Below are 25,130 nucleotides of genomic sequence, written 5' to 3'. Positions count from 1 at the left end.
TCTCAGTAACCAGCTCTGCCCCCTTCCGCAGCCCACAGCACAGCGCCCGGTCGCGAGGGGCTCGCACCACTCCTCCCGGTGTCTCAATCTCTGAAGCGGCACCCGCGCAGCGGGTGCGGCGAAGTGTGGGCTCTGTCCCGATTATATCCGGCAAAGTCCTTCTGATTCAAGGGTCCACGTCAGTAACAAAGTAATCAAGGTTAACAGTAGTCTTTATGCAATCCCAGACCAAGGTAGTAATGCCTTAGGAAAGAAAAAACAAAAAAGTCTTGTGAATAAGCAATTAGCCTCTGACTCACTGTGCCTTTCTCGGGGCTCCAGCCAGCTCCTGCTCTACTCGGTTCACTTAGACCTCGGCTCCACCGAAGTCCGTAGGTTCCGCTTTTGTTTCTAGCCTGCTCCACAAACAGCGCTGAACCGTAGTAGCCTTTCCCCCCTACTCCGCTACGGATTTCGCTCCTCTCCTCATGCTTGCTGCTTCTCGCCGCCAACTACTCTTCTCCGTGAGCAATGTCAGAGTGCCACGTCCGGCTCGTCTTCTCGGTAAAGACGCTGAACTCTGCTGGCTCCGCGAACTCCAACTCCAACTCCGTACAGGTGTGCAGCTGTGAGCACCTCAGCCCGAACAGAATCAACCCAATCAAAACCAAATACATAATTTTGAGACCACACAAATGCCTGAAAAATAAAATAACCTTGAATGGGGCAATGCTTCAGTGTGTATCCAATTTTGTATACCTGGGGGTTACCATTGATTCTAAACTTTCTTGGAACCCCCAAATTGAGAAATCAAAGGCAATTTTAATCCTAAATTCTATCCCTATTGTAAAAAAACTATCTGCAACTGTGTCAAAAACTATTACACCTACTCTGGAAGAATAGAGGGGCATATTACCAAGCAATAGCGATAATTATCGCTATTGCTTGGTTAGAGACAAAAATTTACCGCTGAGCTGCGGCGATTTTTATCGCAGATAAACCTTGGTATTACCAAGGTTCATCGCAAATGCGATAAAAAACGGCCGCAATGCATGAATATCGCTGAAAAGTCAGCGATATTCATGCATTACCGAGCTAACGCTCTTAGCCATGTTATCCACCTCCCATTGGATAACATGGCTAAGAACTGCTCAGGGCAGGTGTTAGCTTTTGGAGATATTCGCGCTTAGCGCGAATATCTCCATAAGTTGGTAATAGGAGATAGCGATGTTAGCGACTGTTTCCAGTCGCTAACATCTTGGCATGCCCACTTTGCATGTCATTAGTGATAAATATCACTGACATGCAAAGTGGGGCCCAAGATGGTCGCTATCTCCTACTAGCTGTCGCTAACTGGTGTTAGCGACAGCTAGGTAATAGGGAGATAATTTTATCTCCGCTGTCTTGGCTTTTAAAGCCAAAAAAGCGGAGATAAACCCCCATGATAATATGCCCCATAGTCCAGAGCACAAACCCCTGCTCTGTACGGTTCAGAGATATGGGGTGGCGAAGTTTTAAAACCACTAATAGTTGGGGGAAATTAAATCTTGAGAATGCTTACGGCCCTTCCCCAACTTACCACACGGATTCCTCTGACATACGATAGTGGCATAAAACGACTTGAGCACCTACCTATTTGGAGAACACTATCATATTGGGTCAAAATCTGGACAACAGAGGAGAAAGGAGCCTATAGAGAAACTTTAAACGAGCTGATGGAACTTGATTCTCGAGTAACTTTTCCCTGGCTGGGTCATATGCATATCCGCACATGGCTCCGTGAGGTTTGAGTAGATTCTGGACAAATCCAAGGCTGTTAAAATCTGAATCAAAGCGTGAGGTTAAGTATATCTTTTCAAATTTTATTAGGCATAAAGTCATTTCAAATAGTACAGTGAGAAGGCTCACAACTCAATTCTTAGCGTTCAAAATGACTTCTTGTTTTGCACCTTTCCTGGATGAAATTGAACTGCAGTTAGCAAAATCACTGTACCTGAGATTTATATACGACATATTGCAGATAAACTCCTTTAGTTTCAAACGGGCACCACTAAAACACAGGGGACGGGATCCGAACTGTAACCTATGCCAATCGGAAGTGGAGGAGGATGTTGCACACATTCTATTTTTTTGCTCTGTGTATGAAACACCCAGAAAGAAATGGATAAAACCAATAGGCAGGAGCCTGAACGTTAGGAAGTACAAGGAGATGCTAAGAATACTAAAAACTGACAACTAACAACTCATTGTATTTGGTCTTAGCGGATTTTTATTGGCTATTGGTTTTATAAGGAAAAAAGAGGGACCAAATTGTAAATAAGATGACCTACGTTTAATATTTGCACATGGTTATTATGGCATTTTTACTAACTGGGTTGGCTCAAATAAAATCTAGTTGAGCATTTTTCCACCAAAATTGTAATACATTGGTGCCCATGAACTATCTTAGTATAATGCTTGATAATTATGTGCTTCTGCAAAAGGTCGACTTAATATGCACATTGCACTTTTATGTAAATAAGCAAACTCTCTTAGAGATAATGGAAAATCGGAAATGCCATCTCGCCGATTCATATTGCACTTGCACTGAAGAGGATTATTTCTAATGTATTTTCAGGTGGAATCTATGTTTTATGTAATTTTAAAACCTTTTTATAGTTTTAAGAAATGTTTTGATGATTCTTTGAATCGAATAAAGATATTTGACTTGACTTGAAAGAAGAGCTCTTATTAGCTAGAATAATGTCTGTATTATTAGTCAGGCAAGGAGAGGAAAAGTTACATTGTACGGTCTGAATCGATAAAGGAAGGCCGTTGTCCTTCGCACAGGACAAGACTTTGATATCGGTATAGTTGACCTTAATCCTGGAGATCTTGACAAATGCATCCAAGATCGAGGTGTGTTGGCTCAGGTCTCCATAGATATCTCGAATATAGAGGACCATGTCATAAGCATAGAGGCAGACAATGTGTGCCTGGTTGCCCAACGGTATCATCCAGTCCCGACCCGCACCGGATTTGTGCATTGAGTGGCTCTAGTGCCAGAACAAACATTAATGTGGGTAGGGGGCACACTTGGCGGGTGCCCCTGGATACCAGGTAGGCATCTGAGATATGGCGAGCCATCTTCATTATAGCATTGATATAGGGATTTCATAGAGAACATATACCGACCCTAATATCCAGAGGCCATAGCTGAAATGTCGAAGGGTCCAGGACATGCTGTCCCAATTTAGTGAGTCACACGGCTGTTACAGGTCAAGTATGAGGCAGACCCTATTGAGGCATTGTTGCAGGTCCGTCTCTATGGCTGCGTATACACCCCAAATCATCAGAGAGGTGTTTCAGCATGGGATGAAGTTGTTCTGGTCTGAATGGATCAGGACTGTCTGAATGGGCAGGATTTGGTCCACTATGATTTTGCTAAGGATCTCATGATCAGACGATCAAAGGATCAGAGGAGAGGAGGGAGAATGGTCTGCATGAAGAAAGAGAGGATGGATCTTGACCAGTTTTGGTATTGGTGCCAGCAAGGTCTCACATAGCATATGCAAACACGACCCAAGTTTCCTAGCTATTTTGAACACTTGTAGAAGATGCAGCATGAGGGAGGGGGCGTAGGTTATATAGAATTCAAGTGGAGGTCCGTTGTTCCTAGGAGAGCGCCCTTTCAGAAGTGATCAAATCTCCTCCCTTATGTTCTGCTTCATGATAGGGGTTTCCAGGGCAGGCCTGTGATCTCTAGGTATTTGGGACAAAGTTAAGTCCCCAAGAAGTGAGTGTTGTGTGTTATTCGTAGAAAGGGCATCATCCTGATATAGCACAGTTGTAGTATGAGCGGAAGACAGAGTTTATTTCTCCTTGTGTAGAGAGCACCATGCCTCCCCGGCTTTCTAAATGTGTGGATGAGGGTCTCCATGCAATGAGGTGTAACAAGCTAAACCAATAGTCTGCCCAGCCTATTGACTTTGTCATGAGTGGGGCCCACAGTGCTGTTTAATACAGACAATGGTGCTGCTCCATCAGCATTACATGGTGTTCCTGCTCCCCGTCCAGATGCTCCATAAAGGCAGCATCCGTGTGCTCCTTGGCCTGGGAACGCTCTCCCTCCCAGCAGCTCTGCCTGGCCCTCTCCGCCGATGACTCTCCGCGAGCAGGGTTCGAGACTGCTCTCAACCCGCTCCCTGTGTCTGCCCTGGTTCCTTGCCATGGTGCTTGGTTTCTTCCTGCTGAAGTCTACTGCCTTCTTTTCTTGCTTTTCTCTCTTTTTAACTCTTTTTACCCCCTTTTTTGATACTTTGCTTTTCTCTTCTCACTTCTGCTTTCCCTCCTCTTGCGCGCCTTTGGCCCCTCCCACTGCCGCTTCCCACTCTTCCCGCCTCCCAGCTGCGCTTTCCTCCCCTACTTAATGGCGGTCGCTGCACAGAGGATCGAGCGAGTGCCCTGACCTCCTTGGCCTGGGACCCGCACTCCCTCCCCGCAGCTCAGTGTCTCCGCTGCTGACTAGGGAGAGCAGGGTTCGAGACCGCTCTTGACCCGCTCCATGTGTCTGCTCTGGTTCCTTGTTGTGGTTCTTGGTTTCTTCCTGCTGAAGTCCACTCCCTTCTTTTCCTGCTATTCCCTATTTTTAACTCTTTTTACCGCCCTAAGATGCATCCTCCTCAACGTGCGCTCCATGCCCAGACACTCCGTAGAGATCTGGAATCTCTTAGACACCCTCTTACCCAACGTCGCCTTCCTTACAGAAACCTGGACAAACACCTCCTCCGCTCTGGACATCTCCATCGCCATCCCAGATAGATACAAGATCCAGAGGAGGGACCACCCCAACCACCTGGGAAGAGGCCTCGCCATAGCACACAAAAACTCCCTCGGCCTCTCCACCTCCAGCAACACCTTCCCTGCTGCCGAACACCTGGATTTCCAGGTCAAGACTAGCCCCAACTCCACACTTCATGGCACCCTCGCCTACAGACCCCCTAGCCCACAGGCCCTCTTCACCTACACCATCACCGACCTCATAGCATCCCATGCCATCACCGCAATGGACTCATCGGAGACCTGAACTTCCACCTCGACAACCCCAGTGACCCCAACTCCACCACCCTCTGGGAAAACCTCACCAACATTGGAATAAAACAACTTGTAACCTCACCGACCCACAAGGCAGGACACATCCTCGACACCATCTTCACAGAAGGAAACATCGTCTGCCCAAAGCCCCCCAACCCGCTCCGCACCCCGCCAAGGAATTGGAGCAAAATCACAGAGGAGCAGCTCAACTCCACCCTTAACCACAACACCCCCCCACCACCGCAACAGACGCCAACCTTGCAGCCAGAGAATTCCACACATGGATCTTCTACTGCACAGGCAAACTCACCCCGCTACACGACTCCGTCAGGCAGCGCCCCATAAAAAAGCCGTCTGGTACACCACCGACCTCCAAAAAACCAGACGCACCTGCAGGCGCCTGGAAAAGATCTGGAGAAACAGCAAGACACCAGAAAACTACACCACCTACAAGGACGCCATGACTGAATACCACCAACGCATCAGAACCACCAAAAGGACCTTCATCCACAACGAAATCCTTGCTAATTCCAGCAACTCCAAGGAACGTTTCAAAGTCTTCCAGGAATTCACCAAGCCCCGCAGCGAAGCCACGGACATCACCCACTCCCTTGACCTCTGCAACAAGCTCGGATCCTACTTCCACCAGAAGATCAAAAACCTCTACGACAATTTCAACAACCATAACCCTGACTCCCCAGCCATCCCCGGTGCAATGACAGCCAGTCCAACATCTCCTCCTGGACACCGTTCACCACCAAAGAGATCGCATTGACCATTAAAAGCATCTACTCAGGGGCCCCTACAGACCCAGCCCACCTCACATCTACCACAGAGCCGCCTTCGCCATTGCACCAGAACTACGACGCACCATCCACACCACCTTGGAGACCAGAACATTCCCCAACGACTGGAAACATGTAGAAGTCAGACCCCTGCTCAATAAGCCCTCAGGAGATCCCACTGACCTCAAGAACTATCGCCAGTCTCTCTCCTCCCCTTCACAGAGAAAATTACTGAAAAGACCGTCAACGCAGAACTGACCAGGTTCATCGAAGACAACGCCATCCTCGACCCTTCTCAATCCGGATTCCGCAGCAACCACAGCACCGAGACTGCCCTACTCACTGCCATAGACAACATCCACACCCTCCTCAACCAAGGCCACACTGCAGCCCTGATTCTACTTAACCTTTCAGCAGCCTTTGACACCGTCACCCACTACACACCAGCCGTCAGATTACACGATGCCGGCATACACAGAACTTCCCTCAAATGGATCAGATCGTTCCTCACCGGCAGAAGCCAAAGTATCAGATTACCACCCTTCCTCCTCGAACCCACGGAGATCATCTGCGAAGTCCCTCAGGGATCATCACTCAGCCCAACCCTCTTCAACATATACATGACCCCCCTGGCCGCCATCGTCCGACAGCATGGCCTCAGCATAGTATCCTATGCCTACGACACCCAGCTCATCCTGCCCCAAACCAAGGACCCCACCACCACCACCACCAGACTCAACTTCCAAGAAGGAATGCAAGATGTCACAGCCTGGATGAGCCACAGCTGCCTAAAGCACAACGTGGAGAAAACAGAAGTCCTCGTCCTTGGAACCACCTCATCGGAGAAGTGTGGCTCAATGGTTAGGGCGGCAGAGCCTGATGCAGAGGTCTAGCCCGGGACCAGGGTTCAATTCCCCGCCTCGGCGGGTCTTGGGCTCAAAATTCCACGGACCTGATAATTCTCGCCACGGTGCCTATTCTAATCATGGAGTCCCACTCTGCAACTCTGGGCAATAGCTTGCTTAATCTTCACAACGGCCCCCACAACGCTAAGGATGCCTGGCCTTCACCATGGGAGTGCCCAGGAGTAGACGCCTCACAGGGAAAGCCAGGACGGGTTCCACAGCGGTATTCGTACATGCGCCTTGAGACCCTTGCGGGTGAGTAGTGCGCTATACAAGTATCAATTTTACATTTACATCGGCATGGAACAAAACCTGGTGGCTCACCGCCCTTGGCGGCCCCCCATCCCCACCGATCACACCAGAAACCTTGGCATTGTACTACTCCCTCTCTTTGAATTAACAGGTCAACGCATTCGCCTCCAGCTGTTTCAACACCTTCCGCATTCTCCGTAAAACTTTCAATTGGATCCCCCTGAGTCAAGGAAGACAGTCACCTACACACTCATCACCACCAGGCTGGACTACGGAAACGCCCCCTACGCCTGCATAAACAGGTCTCTACTCCGCAAGCTCCAGACAATACAAAACACCGCCACCAGAGCCCCGCAGCGAAGCCACGGACATCACCCACTCCCTTGACCTCTGCAACAAGCTCGGATCCTACTTCCATCAGAAGATCAAAAACCTCTACGACAATTTCAACAACCATACCCCTGACTCCCCAGCCATCCCCGGTGCAATGCCAGCCAGTCCAGCATCTCCTCCTGGGCACCGTTCACCACCAAAGAGACCGCATTGACCATTAAAAGCATCTACTCAGGGGCGCCTACAGACCCTGCCCACCTCACATCTACCACAGAGCCGCCTCCGCCATCGCACCAGAACTACGACGCACCATCCACACCACCTTGGAGACCAGAACATTCCCCAACGACTGGAAACATGTAGAAGTCAGACCCCTGCTCAATAAGCCCTCAGCAGATCCCACTGACCTCAAGAACTATCGCCAGTCTCTCTCCTCCCCTTCACAGAGAAAATTACTGAAAAGACCGTCAATGCAGAACTGACCAGGTTCATCGAAGACAACGCCATCCTCGACCCTTCTCAATCCGGATTCCGCAGCAACCACAGCACCGAGACTGCCCTACTCACTGCCATAGACAACATCCACACCCTCCTCAACCAAGGCCACACTGCAGCCCTGATTCTACTTAACCTTACAGCAGCCTTTGATACCGTCACCCACTACACACCAGCCGTCAGATTACACGATGCCGGCATACACAGAACTTCCCTCAAATGGATCAGATCGTTCCTCACCGGCAGAAGCCAAAGTATCAGATTACCACCCTTCCTCCTCGAACCCACGGAGATCATCTGCGAAGTCCCTCAGGGATCATCACTCAGCCCAACCCTCTTCAACATATACATGACCCCCTGGCCGCCATCGTCCGACAGCATGGCCTCAGCATAATATCCTATGCCTACGACACCCAGCTCATCCTGCCCCAAACCAAGGACCCCACCCCCACCACCACCAGACTCAACTTCCAAGAAGGAATGCAAGATGTCACAGCCTGGATGAGCCACAGCTGCCTAAAGCACAACGTGGAGAAAACAGAAGTCCTCGTCCTTGGAACCACCTCATCGGAGAAGTGTGGCTCAATGGTTAGGGCGGCAGAGCCTGATGCAGAGGTCTAGCCCGGGACCAGGGTTCAATTCCCCGCCTCGGCAGGTCTTGGGCTCAAAATTCCACGGACCTGATAATTCTCGCCTCGGTGCCTATTCTAATCATGGAGTCCCACTCTGCAACTCTGGGCAATAGCTTGCTTAATCTCCACAACGGCCCCCACAATGCTAAGGATGCCTGGCCTTCACCCTGGGGGTGCCCAGGAGTGGACGCCTCACAGGGAAAGCCAGGACGGGTTCCACAGCGGTATTCGTACATGCGCCTTGAGACCCTTGCGGGTGAGTAGTGCGCTATACAAGTATCAATTTTAAATTTACATCGGCATGGAACAAAACCTGGTGGCCCACCGCCCTTGGCGGCCCCCCATCCCCACCGATCACACCAGAAACCTTGGCATTGTACTACTCCCTCTCTTTGAATTAACAGGTCAACGCATTCGCCTCCAGCTGTTTCAACACCTTCCGCATTCTCCGTAAAACTTTCAGTTGGATCCCCCTGAGTCAAGGAAGACAGTCACCTACGCACTCATCACCACCAGGCTGGACTACAGAAACGCCCCCTACGCCTGCATAAACAGGTCTCTACTCCGCAAGCTCCAGACAATGCAAAACACCGCCACCAGAATAGTCCTCAGTATCCCTCGACATGAGCACATCAGCCAACACCAACGTAAGCTCTACTTTCTCCCCGTCAAGAAGAGAGTCACATTCAAAAGACTCACCTACGCCCACAACACTCGAGCCCAATACCTCAACGATAGAATCACCCTCCACAGACCCAAAAGAAACCTCCAATCAGCCAATTTCGTCCTCTCTGAGACCCCATGCATCCGCAAAACCAAAGCAGGGGGAAGAGCCTTCTCCTACATCACGGCCAAGACCTGGACGATCTCCTGATCGACATCAGACGCACCCCTCCCTGAACTCCTTCAGGAAGATCCTCAAGACCTGGCTCTTCAGCTAAATTAATCTGCTGTCTCCCACCCTCAGCACCTTGATACCCCCATGGAGTGTGCTAATTCGACTGAGAGAGAGTCTAAGAACCATGGCTGGTCAAAATTAGGTTCATACAGGCTCCTCAATATCACTGGTAGACCATCAGGTCATACCCGTAATAGGGCATATCATTCCTCCTGGTCAATCAAGGAGCCTTGATTGATGAAGAGGACCTCAGAACAAATCCAATTCACCACCCCCTTGGACAATGAGACATAAGAGGTGTAAAAGAACTGGCCTCATCAGCGACAATGGAGTTGGTCACCCTCACATTGGTAAGGATGAATCTCTTAGAAGAAAAAGACATAGGCCCCCAATGTCTTCAGTTGTGAGTGGATCTTGTAGCATTTAGTGGCAGATCCAATAGCCCTGACGTTCCATGTTGAGGTTTTGTGTAAGACAGTGTATTAGCAAGATGGGCTACCTGGGTCAGGGCCCTGGAAAGGAAGTTATGCAGTCCCCGGTGTCTGAGTGGTGTGCTAGAAAACAAGGAGTAGTGGGAGTCTTATATAGTAAAAAACATCAAATACCCAAAACTTGAAGGACAGATGTCAACAGGCCATCCGTTCAAGCATAACAGAGATATAGCCCATGGAAACCTTACTGTGAAACAGATTGGTGGCACTCACCAGGGGGAGAAGTCACTTATGCATGATCGGACAGGAAATCTGAAGAAGTGGGCCCTGTTACTCCCTGCTCCATATAACATTCTGCTGAGGAGGAGGAGCTTAGCGCGCATCCAAGGTGGTCGCGTGAGCTCCCGAGACCCTCGCCGCCTCCACCATCTATCCTGGCGCAAATCCTGTTTCTGACAACAGGTTCTAGTAGCTGAGATTCTCCTGATCTGCAAGGCCTTTTTCAAACTTTGAATCGGATGCTGGACGCGCAAATTATTCCTTCCTGAAGCCTGAAGGACTACACCGTGGCTCATCCTGGGACTTGGGCATCCAGAGAACCCCAAAAGTAGTTGAACAACAACGGCGTGTGGACGGGGACGGCTACCTGGGGTCTACTTTCGGTTTCGCTTTTCCTGGCTAAGAAGGTTGGAAGCGGCTGCCTAGTGATCAAGCTGGCCTGTGAGCGCACTCGCTTGACTGATCTTCACCGACACCCTGCACTTCAGTCTTTCGTGGTTTTTCCTTGTGGGAGCCATTTACACCAGGTCCCAAAAGCCCTGGAGGGGCGCGCAGCCCACCATGGCGGGCAAGTCTGATAGTGACAAGCGGTCCCTCAAGAACGCGACTCGCGGTGGCGTAACTCAGACCACCATTATGGACAGATTTGCGCGCAACAAGGGCTTGCCCAGCGGGACTGGCAAAACCCCGGAGGACCTTGGTGGTGGCCCCCCTGAGTCGGAGGAGCCAACTCTTCGAGATGTGATGGGCCCCATTGCGAGTATACAATCATCGATGGGCCAACAATACGAAACTTTGGTGGCCAAGATCGACACGGTGGCGGTGGATGTAGGCTTGATTAGGGCGGACTTGGCCAAGACTAACGAGAGAGTCAAGTCGTTGGATGTCAAAACAGCCAGTCTCAACACCGATGTCTCCGATCTCCAGACTGAGATCTGGACTCTTCGGACCTCGAGTGACCAGTTTGCCCGCCGTCTTGAGGATTTCGAAAGTCGCGCTAGGCGCAATAATGTCCGCATAGTTGGAGTTCCGGAGTCCCCAGCCGATCAATCGACGGACTTACTCGTTGAAGATCTGATCCTCAACCACCTCGCCCCTAAGGGCCTGAGTAACCTTTTTGCTGTGGAGCGTGCCCACAGAGTCCCAGGCGGCAGACGCAAACAGGGGGCAGCACCGCGACCCATCATTGCGCGGATCTTCAATTATAGGGACAGAGACGCCATTTTGCAGGCCTCGAGGACCAGCGGCCCCACCAAGTTCGAGAATGCGTCCATCAACTTCTACCCTGATTTTAACCCTTCGGTGCAGAAGCAGAGACTGGGATTTTCTGGGGTGAAGCGGAGACAAAGAGACCTGGGCATGAAATATGCTATGCTTTTCCCCGCCCGATTGCACATCGAACATGATGAGCGGGTGCTGTTCTTTGATATGCCAGAGGTGGTCAGTGACTGGTTGGACACACTATCTACGCCACGGGACAATGCGGAACAATCCAGAGGTGCTGAAGGCAGCCAACGGGACCAGGAGGAGTAGGGGCACCGGCGTGTGTTACCATCGTACTGTGCTGCGGTGGATTGTTATCCTTTTTTGGGTCAATGACACTCTTACAGACAAACCCTGGGGCGGCGGGGAGTTCGGGACTTTTCCTCCTCCGTGGGTGTTTCCTTTTCTACCTGTAGTTTAGTTTTCTGGGGTTGGGCGACAGGCACACTGCAGAATGGGGTGGTTTTCTGGTTTTATCGCAGGGGTGCAGGGTGGGGGGTTGTTGTTCTGGTATTTTGGGGGAGGGGGTCTTTTCTTTTTATTGTTTGCATTGTTCTCGAGGCTACGTATTGTTGTATGGCTTATTCTGTGTTTCCTTCGTGGGGTTTGGGGGACCCTGCTACTCTTTCTCGGGATGGGGGTAGGGGGCTGAGAGTCTTGAGTTGGAATGTCAATGGTTTGGGGGACAAAATAAAACGGGGAATTGTACTCCAATATGGGAAGCGCCATTCCCCCGACATTGTATTACTGCAAGAAACACACTTGGTGGGGAACACGTTCCATGCAATGAACCGGAGGGGATACCGGTTGGTGGCACACTCGGGATTCACTTCGGGCTCTAGAGGGGCTGGTGTTATGATCCGTGGTTCCCTTCCCCTGGAGATTGATGAAACGATATTGGACGATAGGGGAAGATATGCGGCGATTGTTGGTAGGTTGGAGGGGAGAACAGTCGCCATCCTCTCGATATATGTCCCCCCGGGTTTGCAGGCCACCATGTTTGTCGACCTGGGGGAACTGGTGTTGAGGCTTCCTGATGGGATCCTAGTGATTGGAGGGGACTTCAACTCGGTGGTTAGCGGCCTGGAGGCTCGATATCCTCCCAGGGCTCTTACACCATCGCAGTCCTACCTGAGCGGTTTCTTGGAAACGTTTGGTATGGTGGATTGTTGGCGGATGCTGTACCCAGGGCAGGCTCAATATACTTTCCACTCCGGGGCCCATGGGAGCTTAGCTAGACTTGACTATATTCTTGTGCCTGCAGCCCAGGCCACAGCGGTGCGAGAGGCCCGACATTTGCTTGGAGGCATTTCGGATCACTCCCCGCTATGGATCCCTATAGATCTCCATTTAGACGCAGGGGCCGGGTCGCCCCAATTAATCCCTGGCATCTCCGTGTTCCAGAGACCAGGGCTGGGGTGATTAAAGCCATAGATCATTACTTCGTTGAAAATGTGGGATTGGTGTCTTCGTCTGTGTCATTATGGGAGGCCTTTAAAACTGTGATACGGGGTCAGACGCTGTCGCTAGTCGCCAGCTCTAAGAAACGCCACAATGGAGAGGTTGAGCAGCTGGAGTCTGATATAGTGGCTTTGGAGAGGGATCTTGAGTGTGGGGTCACGCGTGAAAAGGTGCATGTTTTGCAACTGAAGCAGTCTGATTATAAAGCCTTGGTCACGAATGCCGCGAAAGCCATGAGTCGGGAGCAACAGGGCCATTTGTATGATGTGGGCGACAAGGCCGGGAAGTTGATAGCTTGGCTGGACAAGAGGGAAAGACTGAATCGAGTGGTACCGGTGGTTGGGCGAGTGGATGGTGTACGTGTGACGGATCCGTTGTAGATCGTGGAGGAGTTTGCTTGCCACTTCCGAACGGTGTATGCGCCGGTCTCGGACCGGCCAGAGGAAGACTCCCATCTTTTGCTCAGGGATATCGCTTTGCCTTGCTTGTCTGAATCTGACAGAGAGCTAATGGAGGCGGACTTCTCCACTGATGAAGTAGCGCTCGCTATTCGCTCCATCCACTCTGGAACGGCCACGGGCCCGAACGGCATACCCATCGATCTGTACAATTTGTGTCCGAACAAAATGGCGTCGTATCTTCGCTCGATGTTCTTGGAGTCCAGGGAGAGGGGTTCGCTTCCCCGTGACCAGCGTTTAGCGTCTATCGTGGTGATCCCTAAAGAGGGTAAACCCCGTGAATTCTTTACCTCCTATAGACCTATCTCACTTCTTAATGTGGAGCCGAAAATCTTGGCAAAAATGTTAGCTAACCGTCTGATTAAAGTGATCGGAGATTTGGTGCACCCGGACCAGTCTGGTTTTATTCTGGCCCGCAATACCGCGTTGAATCTACGCCGTCTTCATGGCGTGCTGGCGAGGGCGGAGACGCTATGTGAGCCGGCCATTTTGGTTTCTTTGGACGCCACTATGGCATTTGACACAGTGGAATGGCCATACCTATGGGCAACTCTGGCGAAGTTCGGCTTCGGACCGGTATTCATCGGATGGGTCCGGTTACTCTATGAGGAGCCCCTAGCCCAGGTAGTCGTTAATGGTCGAGTGTCGGCTCCCTTTGTTCTGGGGAGGGGTACGCGACAGGGGTACCCGCTGTCTCCGCTGCTTTTTGCCTTAGCTCTGGAGCCCTTGGCCGCTTGGTTGCGATGGGAGCCGTCCCTCAAGGGTATCAGGTGGACTCCCGGTTTTGTAGATCGCATCTCACTTTATGCAGACGACATTCTTCTTTACCTCACCTCCCCTCGGAAATCTCTGGGGGTATTGTTCGACGTCCCTAATTCCTTTGGGAGGAACTCTGGACTGGTCATCAATTGGGGTAAGTCCTGTGTTTATTCGCTTACGCACGATACTCCGCTCGTACCGCGCAATTGTCCCATACAGATTTCATCCACCGGGTTCAAGTATTTAGGTATCTATGTTTCGCGTGACTCAGCTGTCAGGTATCAGCGCAACTTACTCCCCCCGCTTATTCGCCTAAAAGCGGACGTGAAAGCCTGGAGCAGACTGCCGCTGTCTCTGGTGGGCAGAGAAGCCCTATTCAAAATTATGTCCCTCCCCAGATTTTTGTATGCACTCCAAAACACGCTGGATCTAGTGCCTTCCAGCTACTTCCACAAGATCGAGTGCCTACAAAGTAAACTGCTGTGGGGCGGACGTCCCCGGATTGCCTTGGCTAAGCTTACGCTGCCTTGATATGACGGTGGTATAGCGTTGCCGGATATAAGACGATATTACTGGGCCTCCCAATTGAGCTCTTTCAATCATGCGATGTATGGTCCAGCGCCTAACCCGGCTTTTGCTATGGACAAATGGTTGCTGCCGGGCGGGGGACTATAACAGGGCGCTTTATTCCAAACGGTCTGATGTAGCGTTGACGGGGCCCACCAGAGTCGCGGTGCGGGTCACGCTAATGCTGCTATGGGCTGGTCGGACACTCTCACTCGAGCGACTCCACTCTACGCAGCCGAGAGGTTAGGCAATTTGTGGACTACCAAGGGTTTTGAAAAATTGGACCTCATTGGGATTAGTAGGGTGGGGGACCTTTGACGGAAAGACAAGATAAAGACTTTTGAAGAGCTGCAACTTGAATTCAAACTCAGCAATCGAGAATACTTTCGGTACCTACAGGTCCGACACGCCCTTTCCTCTGTTTTTCCGGCCGGCACGCTTGTTCCAGAATCCTCACCCCTGGAGGACAGAGTACTTGATGGTCATGTCCCGGACAGTACGATCTCGCTTATATATAAAAAGCTGATAAATGACCGAGCGGACCTTCTTCTACAGCTCCGTACGGCCTGGACCAGCGATGGACTGGAACTTGATGATGAGGACTGGCAGGCGGCGATATCTTCCCCGAAGGAGGTAGCAATCTCGGCCCGTCTGAGACTGGTGCAGTTGAAAATCCTACATCGAGTGTACATGACGGGTCCTCGCTTGTTACGTATGGGGTATGCTTCGGATGATTTGTGTAAGCGCGGGTGTGGAATGGTGGGTACATTCCTTCATATTCTGTGGGAGTGTCCGGCGGTAGTGTCTTTTTGGAATCGTGTGCATGGTGTTATGACCGAGGCGACGGGTGTTTTGCTTTTGCCTGAGGCCCGAAGGTGTCTGTTGAATGTGTGGGAGCCCAATGATTATAATGTAGCACAGACGCAGTGGGCCATCTTGGGTAATATGATCGCTAAGCGTGACATTGCGCAATTGTGGGGATCGTGGAGGGCGCCCAGTCTGTCGGCCTGGTCTAGAAACATGGACTGGTGCATGTTTCGTGAAAAAACAGTCTACATTGCTGGGGGCAGGCCCAAGAAGTGGGGGAGGGTGTGGAATCAGTGGAACCAGTATCGTGGTGAAATTTGTACTCCCCTTTTGTGCCTCCACCGGAGGTGTTACACTCCCCCTAGCGTGATGTTCCTTCTAGTCTGTATTTTTGTCTATGTATTGCTGGCTTGCTCTCTTCCCCCTTCCCCCTCCGTTTGCTCCTCTTATAGCTTCAATTTCACTTGTTACTACGTAACAGTTGTAGATGTGGTGCTCCCTCCCCAGAAGGATTACTTATGTATCTGCCTTGCGTTTAGCCTCTGCAGTTATTTTTCTTACTTTTTGGTTGGTTGGTTTTCAAAAACACAAAACAAAGACCTTATTCCTCCTGTGATGTAATGTATGACATGACATGTTTGTTTAATTGCCGCCGGGCCCCAGGGTTGTCGGCTGAAGGGCTGTGTTTTCATTCATCCTGCTATGCGCATTGGAAATGTTGCCAGCCGACCCGATGTGGCTGTATGATTGCTACTGTAAAACCATATTTATCAATAAAGGTTTTAAAAAAAAAAAAAACATTCTGCTGATCCTCCACTGGGAGATAGCTCCATGTCACCCCTTACTACCTGCAGGGACGTCCCGCTCATTGCACGGAGCGGGACGTGCAATGAGCGGGACGTCCCTGCAGGTAGTAAGGGGTGACATGGAGCTATCTCCCAGTGGGGGATCGGCAGAATGTTATATGGAGCAGGGAGTAACAGGGCCCACATCTTCAGATTTCCTGTCCAGTCATGCAAAAGTAGTGCATCAGCACCCCCGGAGGCTCTTCGATCAATCACAGGATGTAATCCTCTACTTTGGGGTTATGGTAGCTCCCGGGGTGACAGTGCTGAGTTAGAATTGAAGAATGTGACTGAGGGCCCCCTGCTGGGGGGCGAGACCGGAGCAGTTCCGAATCCTGATCCGTAGTTAGACTTCAAGCAGCAATCACGACGGCCCCAGCCAAGCGATCCCCCAAGAGGGAGGATCAGAAAAATACAGCCTCCGGTAGGGCCCACCTTCTCCTGGTGCACCTCGAGCCAAGAACACACTTCGGCAGGGCCTCAATAGAAATGTGTTTGGCTGTCAGCCACAGCCCACAGCCATGATGAAATAAGGGCAGCATATTGGAGGCCTGGTGACTAAGCTCCCTCTTTACACCAACAAAGAAAGCCTTATGGCACTGGCTGCTAGAGTAAAATCAGAGAAGAGCATGACTCCATAGGACTCCAGTGTGATTGGGACCTTCAACCTGGCTTTCTGCAGAAAGTAGTCCCTGTCACATAAGTTCAAAAGCCTAGAGCTAATTGACTATGATGGTTATCTGTGGGAAAGATGATTTACCAGTACACGGTGAGGCCGTTCCACCTCATACATTGTGGAGAGCCCCTCCAGGGTGACCACTGTCAGTAGCCAAGATTTCACAAAGATTGTCACATCCTCACCATCCACACCCTGGTTGAGGCTCCCCACACATATGTTGTTTCGCCTGGCTCTTCCTTCCATGTCCTCAGGCCAAAGTATGTTGTTGAACCTTTTCCCAACATTTTAGTTGACCTTCTCCCAACACTCCAAAGGTCAAGCACCACTGTGTCTATTTTGAGGCCAAGGGTGGTCCCTGACACCTTTATTTCCACTAGAAATAAGTCCAGTTTGTCTAGGGTGACCACGTTTGAGCTGGTTGGGAGGAGACATTAAAGTCCCTGGGCGAGCACTCCACCATTATCTATCCACTTGTCCATCCATCAACTCATTCTCACATTCACCAAATCACCATTCTTCACAAGTTTACATAGAAAATTGCTAACAAATGAAGAAGCACAATAATGTATTTAAAAAGCCAAACCTAGTGGTTTTGCCAATGGTTGTTTGAATTATTACTGTAACAGAAGCCAGCCCCTTGCACTATTGCTTGCAACAGCTTGGGAAGACAGTGCCATATACTGTGTGCTGCTAGTCATGAAACAAAGCTGCCCTTACCAGTGACAGATTTCTTTGTCTTTCCTTGTGTGCCCTCAGACCTAGGGAAAAAAGAGAGTAGAGATCTCTGAGTAGGCCTTGTGTTCATAATTAGAGGTTTTCTGCAATAAACTATTGTCAAGATATATCAACACTCAAGGCATTCACTGAGGCCATTTGTGTGCAATTTGCGGCTCTGAATTTCAAAACCTTTCAGGGCCATTTCAGGGGCATAACACAGGCCCCTGCTGCCCCAGGGTGATTTGAGGGTGTAGGAAGCTGGCTCTGTATATACTGTACCAAAGTGAGGTATAGTGTACGCAGAGTCCAGTGGAACCCAAAGGTAGGCAGGGGTAAAGTTAGATAGCACCTCACTCTCTATTTGTGGTAGTGTGGTCGTGCAGTAAGGCAGTTTCAGAGGACAGTGTTAAGCATTTGTTGTACACAGTCAGCAAGTGAATACACGCACTCAAAGACTGAACTTCAGATCAATTGTTTTTGTATAAAAAATATTCTTTTAGTTATTGTATTTCCTAGAATCAAGCAAGCCTGGCATAGGTAAGTGATGAGTACTTTGCAGTAAAAATACAATTGAAATACAGTATGGATTGTAATGGTATATGCACGTTGTTTTGACTTACAGTATTGTTGCAGAGAAATGCCATGCTTTGTAAATGCAGTACATAGACTTGAATCGGCTTTTAAGTAAAATACCAGGTAAGTGACTTTTTAGATTACTTTTCTTACTCAGTATACCTGGATACTACCCTGGGACATTTCCTGTAAACAGGAAAGTAAAATCATTTTGGTTAAATAAAACAATTTTAAAGAATTTCTTTAGGTTTTTAAACTCCACACTTAAAAACTTTTCCAAGAAAAACAGCCAATGTTATCCTATGGAGGAAAATAGTGTTATCTGCTTTGAGGTAGGTATTTGGTAGTGGGAGCAGAGGTCCTAGGGGTAGACTCAGTGGTCCCCCAGGGTCAAGGATGCACTCTTGTTACACTCTCAGTGGCAATAGGGTGGCCGGGTGCAGAGTGCTGAGGCCCAATGTTATCCAATGGGGGATAGGGGGCCTCCAGTTGGTGGCTGCTGATGAGCAGGCCACTTGGTTGTAGGAGCAAAGCTCCTGGCTGTTAGCTCAGGGCAAATGGGGAAACAAAGTAGCACCAAAGGTTCACCCTCAGTGGCACTAGGGTGGCTGGGTGTAGGGTGCCAAAGGCACTGCAGGCTTGGGGCTGAAGGTCTTTTGGGTGCGACTACCATTTCAAGAGGTAAGTTGGGAAGTTGAGGGTTGGTTAGGGACTGGCGGTTTGGCCACACAAGGCCGTGGGGCGTTGGGTGCAGGGGTGCCTTTTGGGGGTCAGATCTTCTTACCAGCTCCTGGTCGTGGTTGGGGGACCTTCCGGATTCAAGCTGCAGGCGTTGGCTGGAGGCTTGAGGTAGACCAGGGGTCGCCGGATTTCGGGTTAGGATCGCCGGGGGTACCTCCTCGTGGTGTTTGCCCACTCGAGCTCGGGCCGTGGACGGCGGGTGCATATTTGCGGTGTCCGGCCGGAACCAGAGGTTGCAGATTAACAAAGACGGTGTTGACGGGAGACACAGTCTTTGTGGTTGAAGGCAGGCAGGTCCTCTGGGGTTTTTGAGGCTGCTGGCTGCAGGAGACAGCAGGATTTCATAGGAGCAGGTTCAATGTGGATACAGGCTGGTGGGGCTGGGGCCAAGTCAGTGGACATCTTCCTCGTTAGCTTCAGTACAGCTGTGCTGTACTTCTTCTTTTCTTGTAGTTTCTTCTGGTGTGCTTTCTTGGTTCAGGGCTAACCCTTAAATGCTGTATTTAGGGGGCGTTTTAGGGGTCTCTAGGTCAGTAGCCAATGGGCTACTGACCTTAGGGTGACTACACCCTTGGTGTGCTCACCCCACATGGGGGATTGAGCATGACCCCTAATCCTGATTGGGGAGTGTCTGCCATCTGCAAGACGATGGGCACTGAAGAGTGGGCTTCACCTCGCCTCCCCCACCTGAGGGGTGGAGTTGGCAGAGGTGGGCACATCTTCTGGGCTGGCCAGTTTTTCCCACCTGTCTTCCCGCCGAAAAGGAGGGGAGACAGAAAGGGGGCCTGCTCCCGATAGCAGGAGAAGCTGGGGGTCGCATTACAAAGGCTGCCAGGCATTTAAAGCACCCATGCCATAGATGGCTCTTTCTGGCCTGGGCGAGGTGTGAACATCTCTGCCCAGGAAAGGCTTTGTTTCTGGGCTCAGGGAGCGAAGGCTCCCACCCTAGGGGTCCTGAAACATGTCTTATCGTGGCCGGATGGTGTGTACCAGTCAGGGAACCCACCAGAGGCTGGTCGTTTTTTCATGGGGCAGCCATAAGATGCCCTCTGTGTGCATTTTTCATTAAATCTTACACTTTCATCAGTGTGGGTTTATTGTGCTGAGATGGTTAATACCATACTTCTCAGTTTTCAGATTAGCCAGTAGGGTGCTGTGGAGTTCGTAATGACAAGCTCCCAGCACCATATACTCCTAATGGCAGCACTGCACTTACAATGTCTAAGAATGGACTTAGACACTGTAGGGGTACAGGGCTCATGCACCTGTACCCCCACCACTGGTATAGGGCACCCAGCTAGAGGGGTGACTGATCTATGCCAGGGCAGTAGGTTGTAGGCATGTCACACAAGGATGTTTGATAAATATCAAAAGTGAGAGAGAGAAAAGGTACTGGAGGCAGTTCACTTCCACGGTTATAATATAAATGTATCAAGGAGAACTAGCTATGGGGTGGGTGCTCCTAGCGTATGTTTGTTCTGTGGAAAACACATTTTGGGTTTTAGAAGGCCCTCACTCACCAACCTAGTTGGTGACATGCTTCATCATCGGGCCCCACCAAGGCACCAAGTGCACCTTGGGTGTGCTATGACCCCTGGATACAGCGGAGACGGTTTTGTGCTGTGAAAGTGCGGTGAAAGTGGGTGAGTGAATGTTAAAAAACTGTCCAATGGACCCCACGGAACAAAACAAACTATTTTAATGTATGTAAGATATGGGGGCTCCTTGTCACATTTTGCAGGGGGGCCCCACCATTTTGCGTTACACCACTTTGCCAACTCAGCCCATCATCCTTTACAAGGTTAATAAATTGCGTACACCTATTAGACAATGAAACAAGTTTACACATAAAACCTTAAAACTGGAGCGAAAGGCTCAATGGCCCATCAGAAATCAGAAGATTTCCAGTCAGCTTGCCTTTAAAAAGCCCAGTAGGGCTGAGGCACAGAATCACATTTTAGACAATACCAGTACATTTCAGCGTAACTTTCATCGGCAATCTTGATTGACAAACTTGTATAGTGGTCGAATGAGGGCAACATTTAGTGTTACTTACCCCCAACACCAGGGATGCTATAGTTCTCTAACTGTTATGAACATATGCCACTAGGAATTTTTGTTAGTATTCAGTAGAGCAGTATATGCTGTTTCAGGTCAAGTGGTGTGAAGGCTGTGAATGATGGAGCTTAACAAATTTTCGTTCATGGTAGTCTGAAATGGATTGCGAGATTTTCTTTAGCAGTTGGATTTCTTTAATCTCTTGGATGACCTCCTGAGTGCCTAATATTGTCTAAAGCTCTGGAAGCTTTCAATTTTTTATGACTATCACCTGACTCAGGAGTTTGCAGTGGGCCCAGTGGTGAGAAAATGGCGCCTGTGACACCACGAGGACCAGTTCGTCACTGTGACTCGTCCTGTTGATCCCCACAGGGTTTCACTACAGTGGCAAAGGTACCTGATGTAAAGTGATTGACCCTCAATATCGCTGCCGCCCCTGAATTTGCTACCTGCAACTCCCAAGTCTGGGGCCCAGAATAATTGACTGATAAAATGGCGCTATTTCACTGACCGTAATCTAGTACGGCACCACCAGTGAGTGACTGTTGACCCCAGAGATAAAGGGAAGAGATACAATTCCATGTGGTATGCGGCACTTGCATCCTGGTGTATTTCCCCCACCCTGCTTGCTAGGACTCTATGGCCCGACTCCACAATCTGGTTCCACAGTAATGCTGTACTGTGATAAACGGGAGTGCCGTAAAGAAAAAGCTTACACCATAGGGCATGAGCAGACGTAATATAAACTAATGCATATTGTCCTGCAATGCTGAAAACTGTGGAGAAGCATTTAAAAGTGAAATAGTGGAAATAGTACAGGCTCACCAAGAAGCACTGAAATAGCCAGTAGCACCTTCCTCGCACTGAACATGCACACCTAATCCGTGAAGACTTGTGGTGAAGGACAAAATAGTGGAAAGATTAAAAGTAGAACTCACCCATCAAAGCCCTAAATTAGCCAGTAGTGTATTGTTCTCCCTGCTTGACTAACATTTGAGGTATTTGTGCACTGCTGACATTTCCTAATAGAGCCTGTGGTGGAGCATATATAAGACCGTAAATTGTGACCCGCGATTTCCCACAGCAATCTTTTACCACTGCGATGTCAAAACTTGCCTGAACCACCTCCAAAGTTAATAAAGTGTGCCATAAATTCAAGTGATAGTACTCATTCAGCCCTTCCTCTATTGGGCAAAATATAGAAACAATGCTGAGGGCATCATACCGGGTCAGTGCTGCAGTATGCTACTCCTGCAACACCTTGCCAATACCATCAACACACGCAATGTTTTAAAACCAGTGCATAGCTCATGGACACATAAATACACGCTATCTATCCTTCACAGATAACGCTACACTAAAGAGCCTGATAGGGAACATACATGCTTCACATCCCTCTCAATGCCCTATGTCTAAGCTGGATGTAATTTCTTCCATATTTTTAGTCTGCTCTGTGTCTTGCTTTGGGCTGGATGAGGTATGTATGTGCAACCTACCCGCTCCTGCCCCCCCTGCTCCTGCCTGCCTGCCTCTGGTCTGGCGCTATACCACCACTTCTGTTTTTTGGAAGAACAGAAAGAGAATGTGTTTTGTCTGACACTAGCTCTTTACTAAAAAGCACATTAAACTTGTGAGCTTTCACCTCCCTTCTAACATGGAGTACCTCAACATATCACCACTGTCTCAAAATAATATGCTCCTTTACCTTTATGTAAAGCAAAGCTTCTGACATCGCACTTAAACAAGAACTCATTGCATAAATGTCAAATAGTGACTCTAAAATGAAGAGTTCCTGCAACTGAGGCAGTATCTGAAATCTTGCACGAGGATAAAGCACCACCAGCAAGATGTAATCAAAGGGAATGCCAGTGAGCATCATACACAGAGAACATTTTAACAGCTTACCTCTCCACGAGACAAACCAAGTGCCTCAAAGAAACAAAATATACTGCAACGGAACCAGCGGCAGACCCTCTACATGCAATAAAACACATCCCTATAAACGGGTCTACAACAGCTGAAGTACCCACCTCTGGTCTCTTGGACTAGTACTTGATCACACAATGGCCGGCAAAAAGGACCCCAATGATGGGAGGGAGCATAAGGACAGCAAAGAACAAAAAGCCTCCCTTAAAAGGGCCATGGTCAAGTCACAGGTCAAGCCAAAACAAGCCCTAGATATATACGACAAAAGGGACCTAATCCTACGCAACCTCTCTTCTCTACAAGAACTGGCACAAAGTACCAAAGCAAACACCAATTTCCTGCCAACAGAGATCTCAGCCATGCGGAACGACCTTAAATGTCTCTCCACACTTACTACCAAGGTCAAATCCAGGATCAGCATGCTAGAATTCGAGAATCGTGAGGACATAACAAAATTAACCAGGCCATCATAAAGCAGATATGCACCACTTCAGAACCATAACTAACTTACAAAATAGGAACAGAAGTGTAAACCTAAGAATATTTAGATTGCCTGAAGGAACTGAGAACCAAGCTCCCTTGTGTGTCTCTTTCCTAGAACAATGGATACCAGAAACCCTTGGCATCAAATTTGAGAAACCATTCAAAATCAAGAGGGTGCACAGTGTAACAGCTACACTAATCCTGGGCTCCAGAACTCCATGACCTCTCATCTTCAGAACTCTCAAATTCATCACTCAGAACTATCTTGTCACACATGAGAAAATCCAAATCGCTAACTTGGAACGACAGTAAGATCAGACTATCCTAGGACTATGCAAAAGAGACAGGGGCATATTATCAAGACAGGCGATAAAATTATCGCTACTTTAGCGGCAGAAAACTGCCACTAAAACTGCAATAATGGGCTTGATAATATGCTCTATGGAATTCCAATTGAGCCCATGTTAGATGTCCTTCACATTTAACATGGGCTTCAATTGGAATTCCATAGAGCATATTATCAAGCCCATTATTGTCCTTTTAGCAACAGTTTTCTGCCCCTATAGCGGCAATAACATTATTGCCTGTCTTAATTATATGCCCCCACAGTTTTTATGAGGAAAGGTTTCTTAGCCCCACTGAATTCCCTCACAGCCCTGAACATCACCTCCTCATTCATTATAGACAGATTTAAAATCATCAATATCGGGAAGACTTTGATTTTCAATGACCCCATTAAAGCACGGAGCTCAGCTAAAAAGCTCAGCCGGCGGAATGGAGTGTCCCGGCACATTACTAATTCCATTCCTGGCCCACTATTTTCGCCCTTTACCATAATGGCTGCCAAAGACTTCTTTTCAGCTTCATTTTGCTATCACCCCTATTTGTCCATTCTATTCCAGTCTGCCCATGTGTCAAGTCAATGCATTGAGATGGCTGGTGGCACTGCACTGAAGAGTGCAGTTCTGTCTATCCGCACTTAATGTATCTGAGTGTAGAAGCAGAATTGGGCAGTCCAACATGTGAGCGTTGGATGCTGCAGCAGCTACAGTGGAAGATAGCCCATTAGGCAGACTCCAGAGCAACACTTCTTCTATGCGGTGAAAAAAAAAGAACTTATATGTCTCATTTACTACTCTGCAGGCAGAGAGAGCAGGAGGCAAGCTAGACGCACTCCCTGAATTACGCGCTCAACAACCCTCTCCACTGGACTACACAGACCAAATGATTGTGAGTAGTTGTTACTTACTTAGCATAGAACTTGGTCACTGACGCCCTTGCTGTTTTCAAAAGTGCATATTATGTTCCTGACACATTCTGATTTGAAATAAGAAAGCATATACTCCTTATAAAAACTAAAGAAGTACGAATGTGAATACTAAAGCCAGAGGCAAAAGTGGTCTCTGACCAAAACTACATCTGCAGCTTAGGGAGCAGCTTATTTGCTGAGTCTCTGTCTCTTGCCCTGCTATTTCTGCTGGATGACAGTGCCCCCTTGTGGAACTCCTGCACATGGCCTTTATCCCCAAGGGCATGGTCCCTGAAGGCTTCTGCCACAGCAGCATGTCCAACTCACTCAAGTCCTCCAACCACTGCTGCTGATCTTCTGACAGGATAATGACCATGAAGCTTGGATCACAGTTAATTGATCGAGCAGGGTTTTGAGAAAGTAAAACCTGCTCGGATTAATCCCCTAGTAACATTTACTAATGGTGTGATGCGTGATTAATA

The 25,130-nt window shown here is 49.1% G+C and overlaps 1 protein-coding gene across 4 annotated transcripts in view; it reads right to left on the bottom strand.

Annotated features, from left to right (window-relative positions):
- Window positions 1-25,130, bottom strand: part of LOC147705943 (uncharacterized) — a 433,145-nt gene that overhangs the window by 203,149 nt on the left and 204,866 nt on the right. For all 4 annotated transcript variants that reach the window (XM_086929001.1, XM_086929002.1, XM_086929003.1 and 1 more), the window contains one exon: window positions 17,619-17,659. In XM_086929001.1, coding sequence (XP_086785127.1) covers window positions 17,619-17,659 — 41 coding nt within the window. The remainder of the gene's footprint in view (window positions 1-17,618; window positions 17,660-25,130) is intronic.

This window comes from Lissotriton vulgaris, chromosome 7 (genome assembly GCF_964263255.1).
Source record: "Lissotriton vulgaris chromosome 7, aLisVul1.2, whole genome shotgun sequence".
Lineage (NCBI taxonomy): Eukaryota > Metazoa > Chordata > Amphibia > Caudata > Salamandridae > Lissotriton > Lissotriton vulgaris.
Note: the sequence above shows the minus strand (reverse complement) of the source record. Positions and strands in the feature narration are given on the sequence as shown.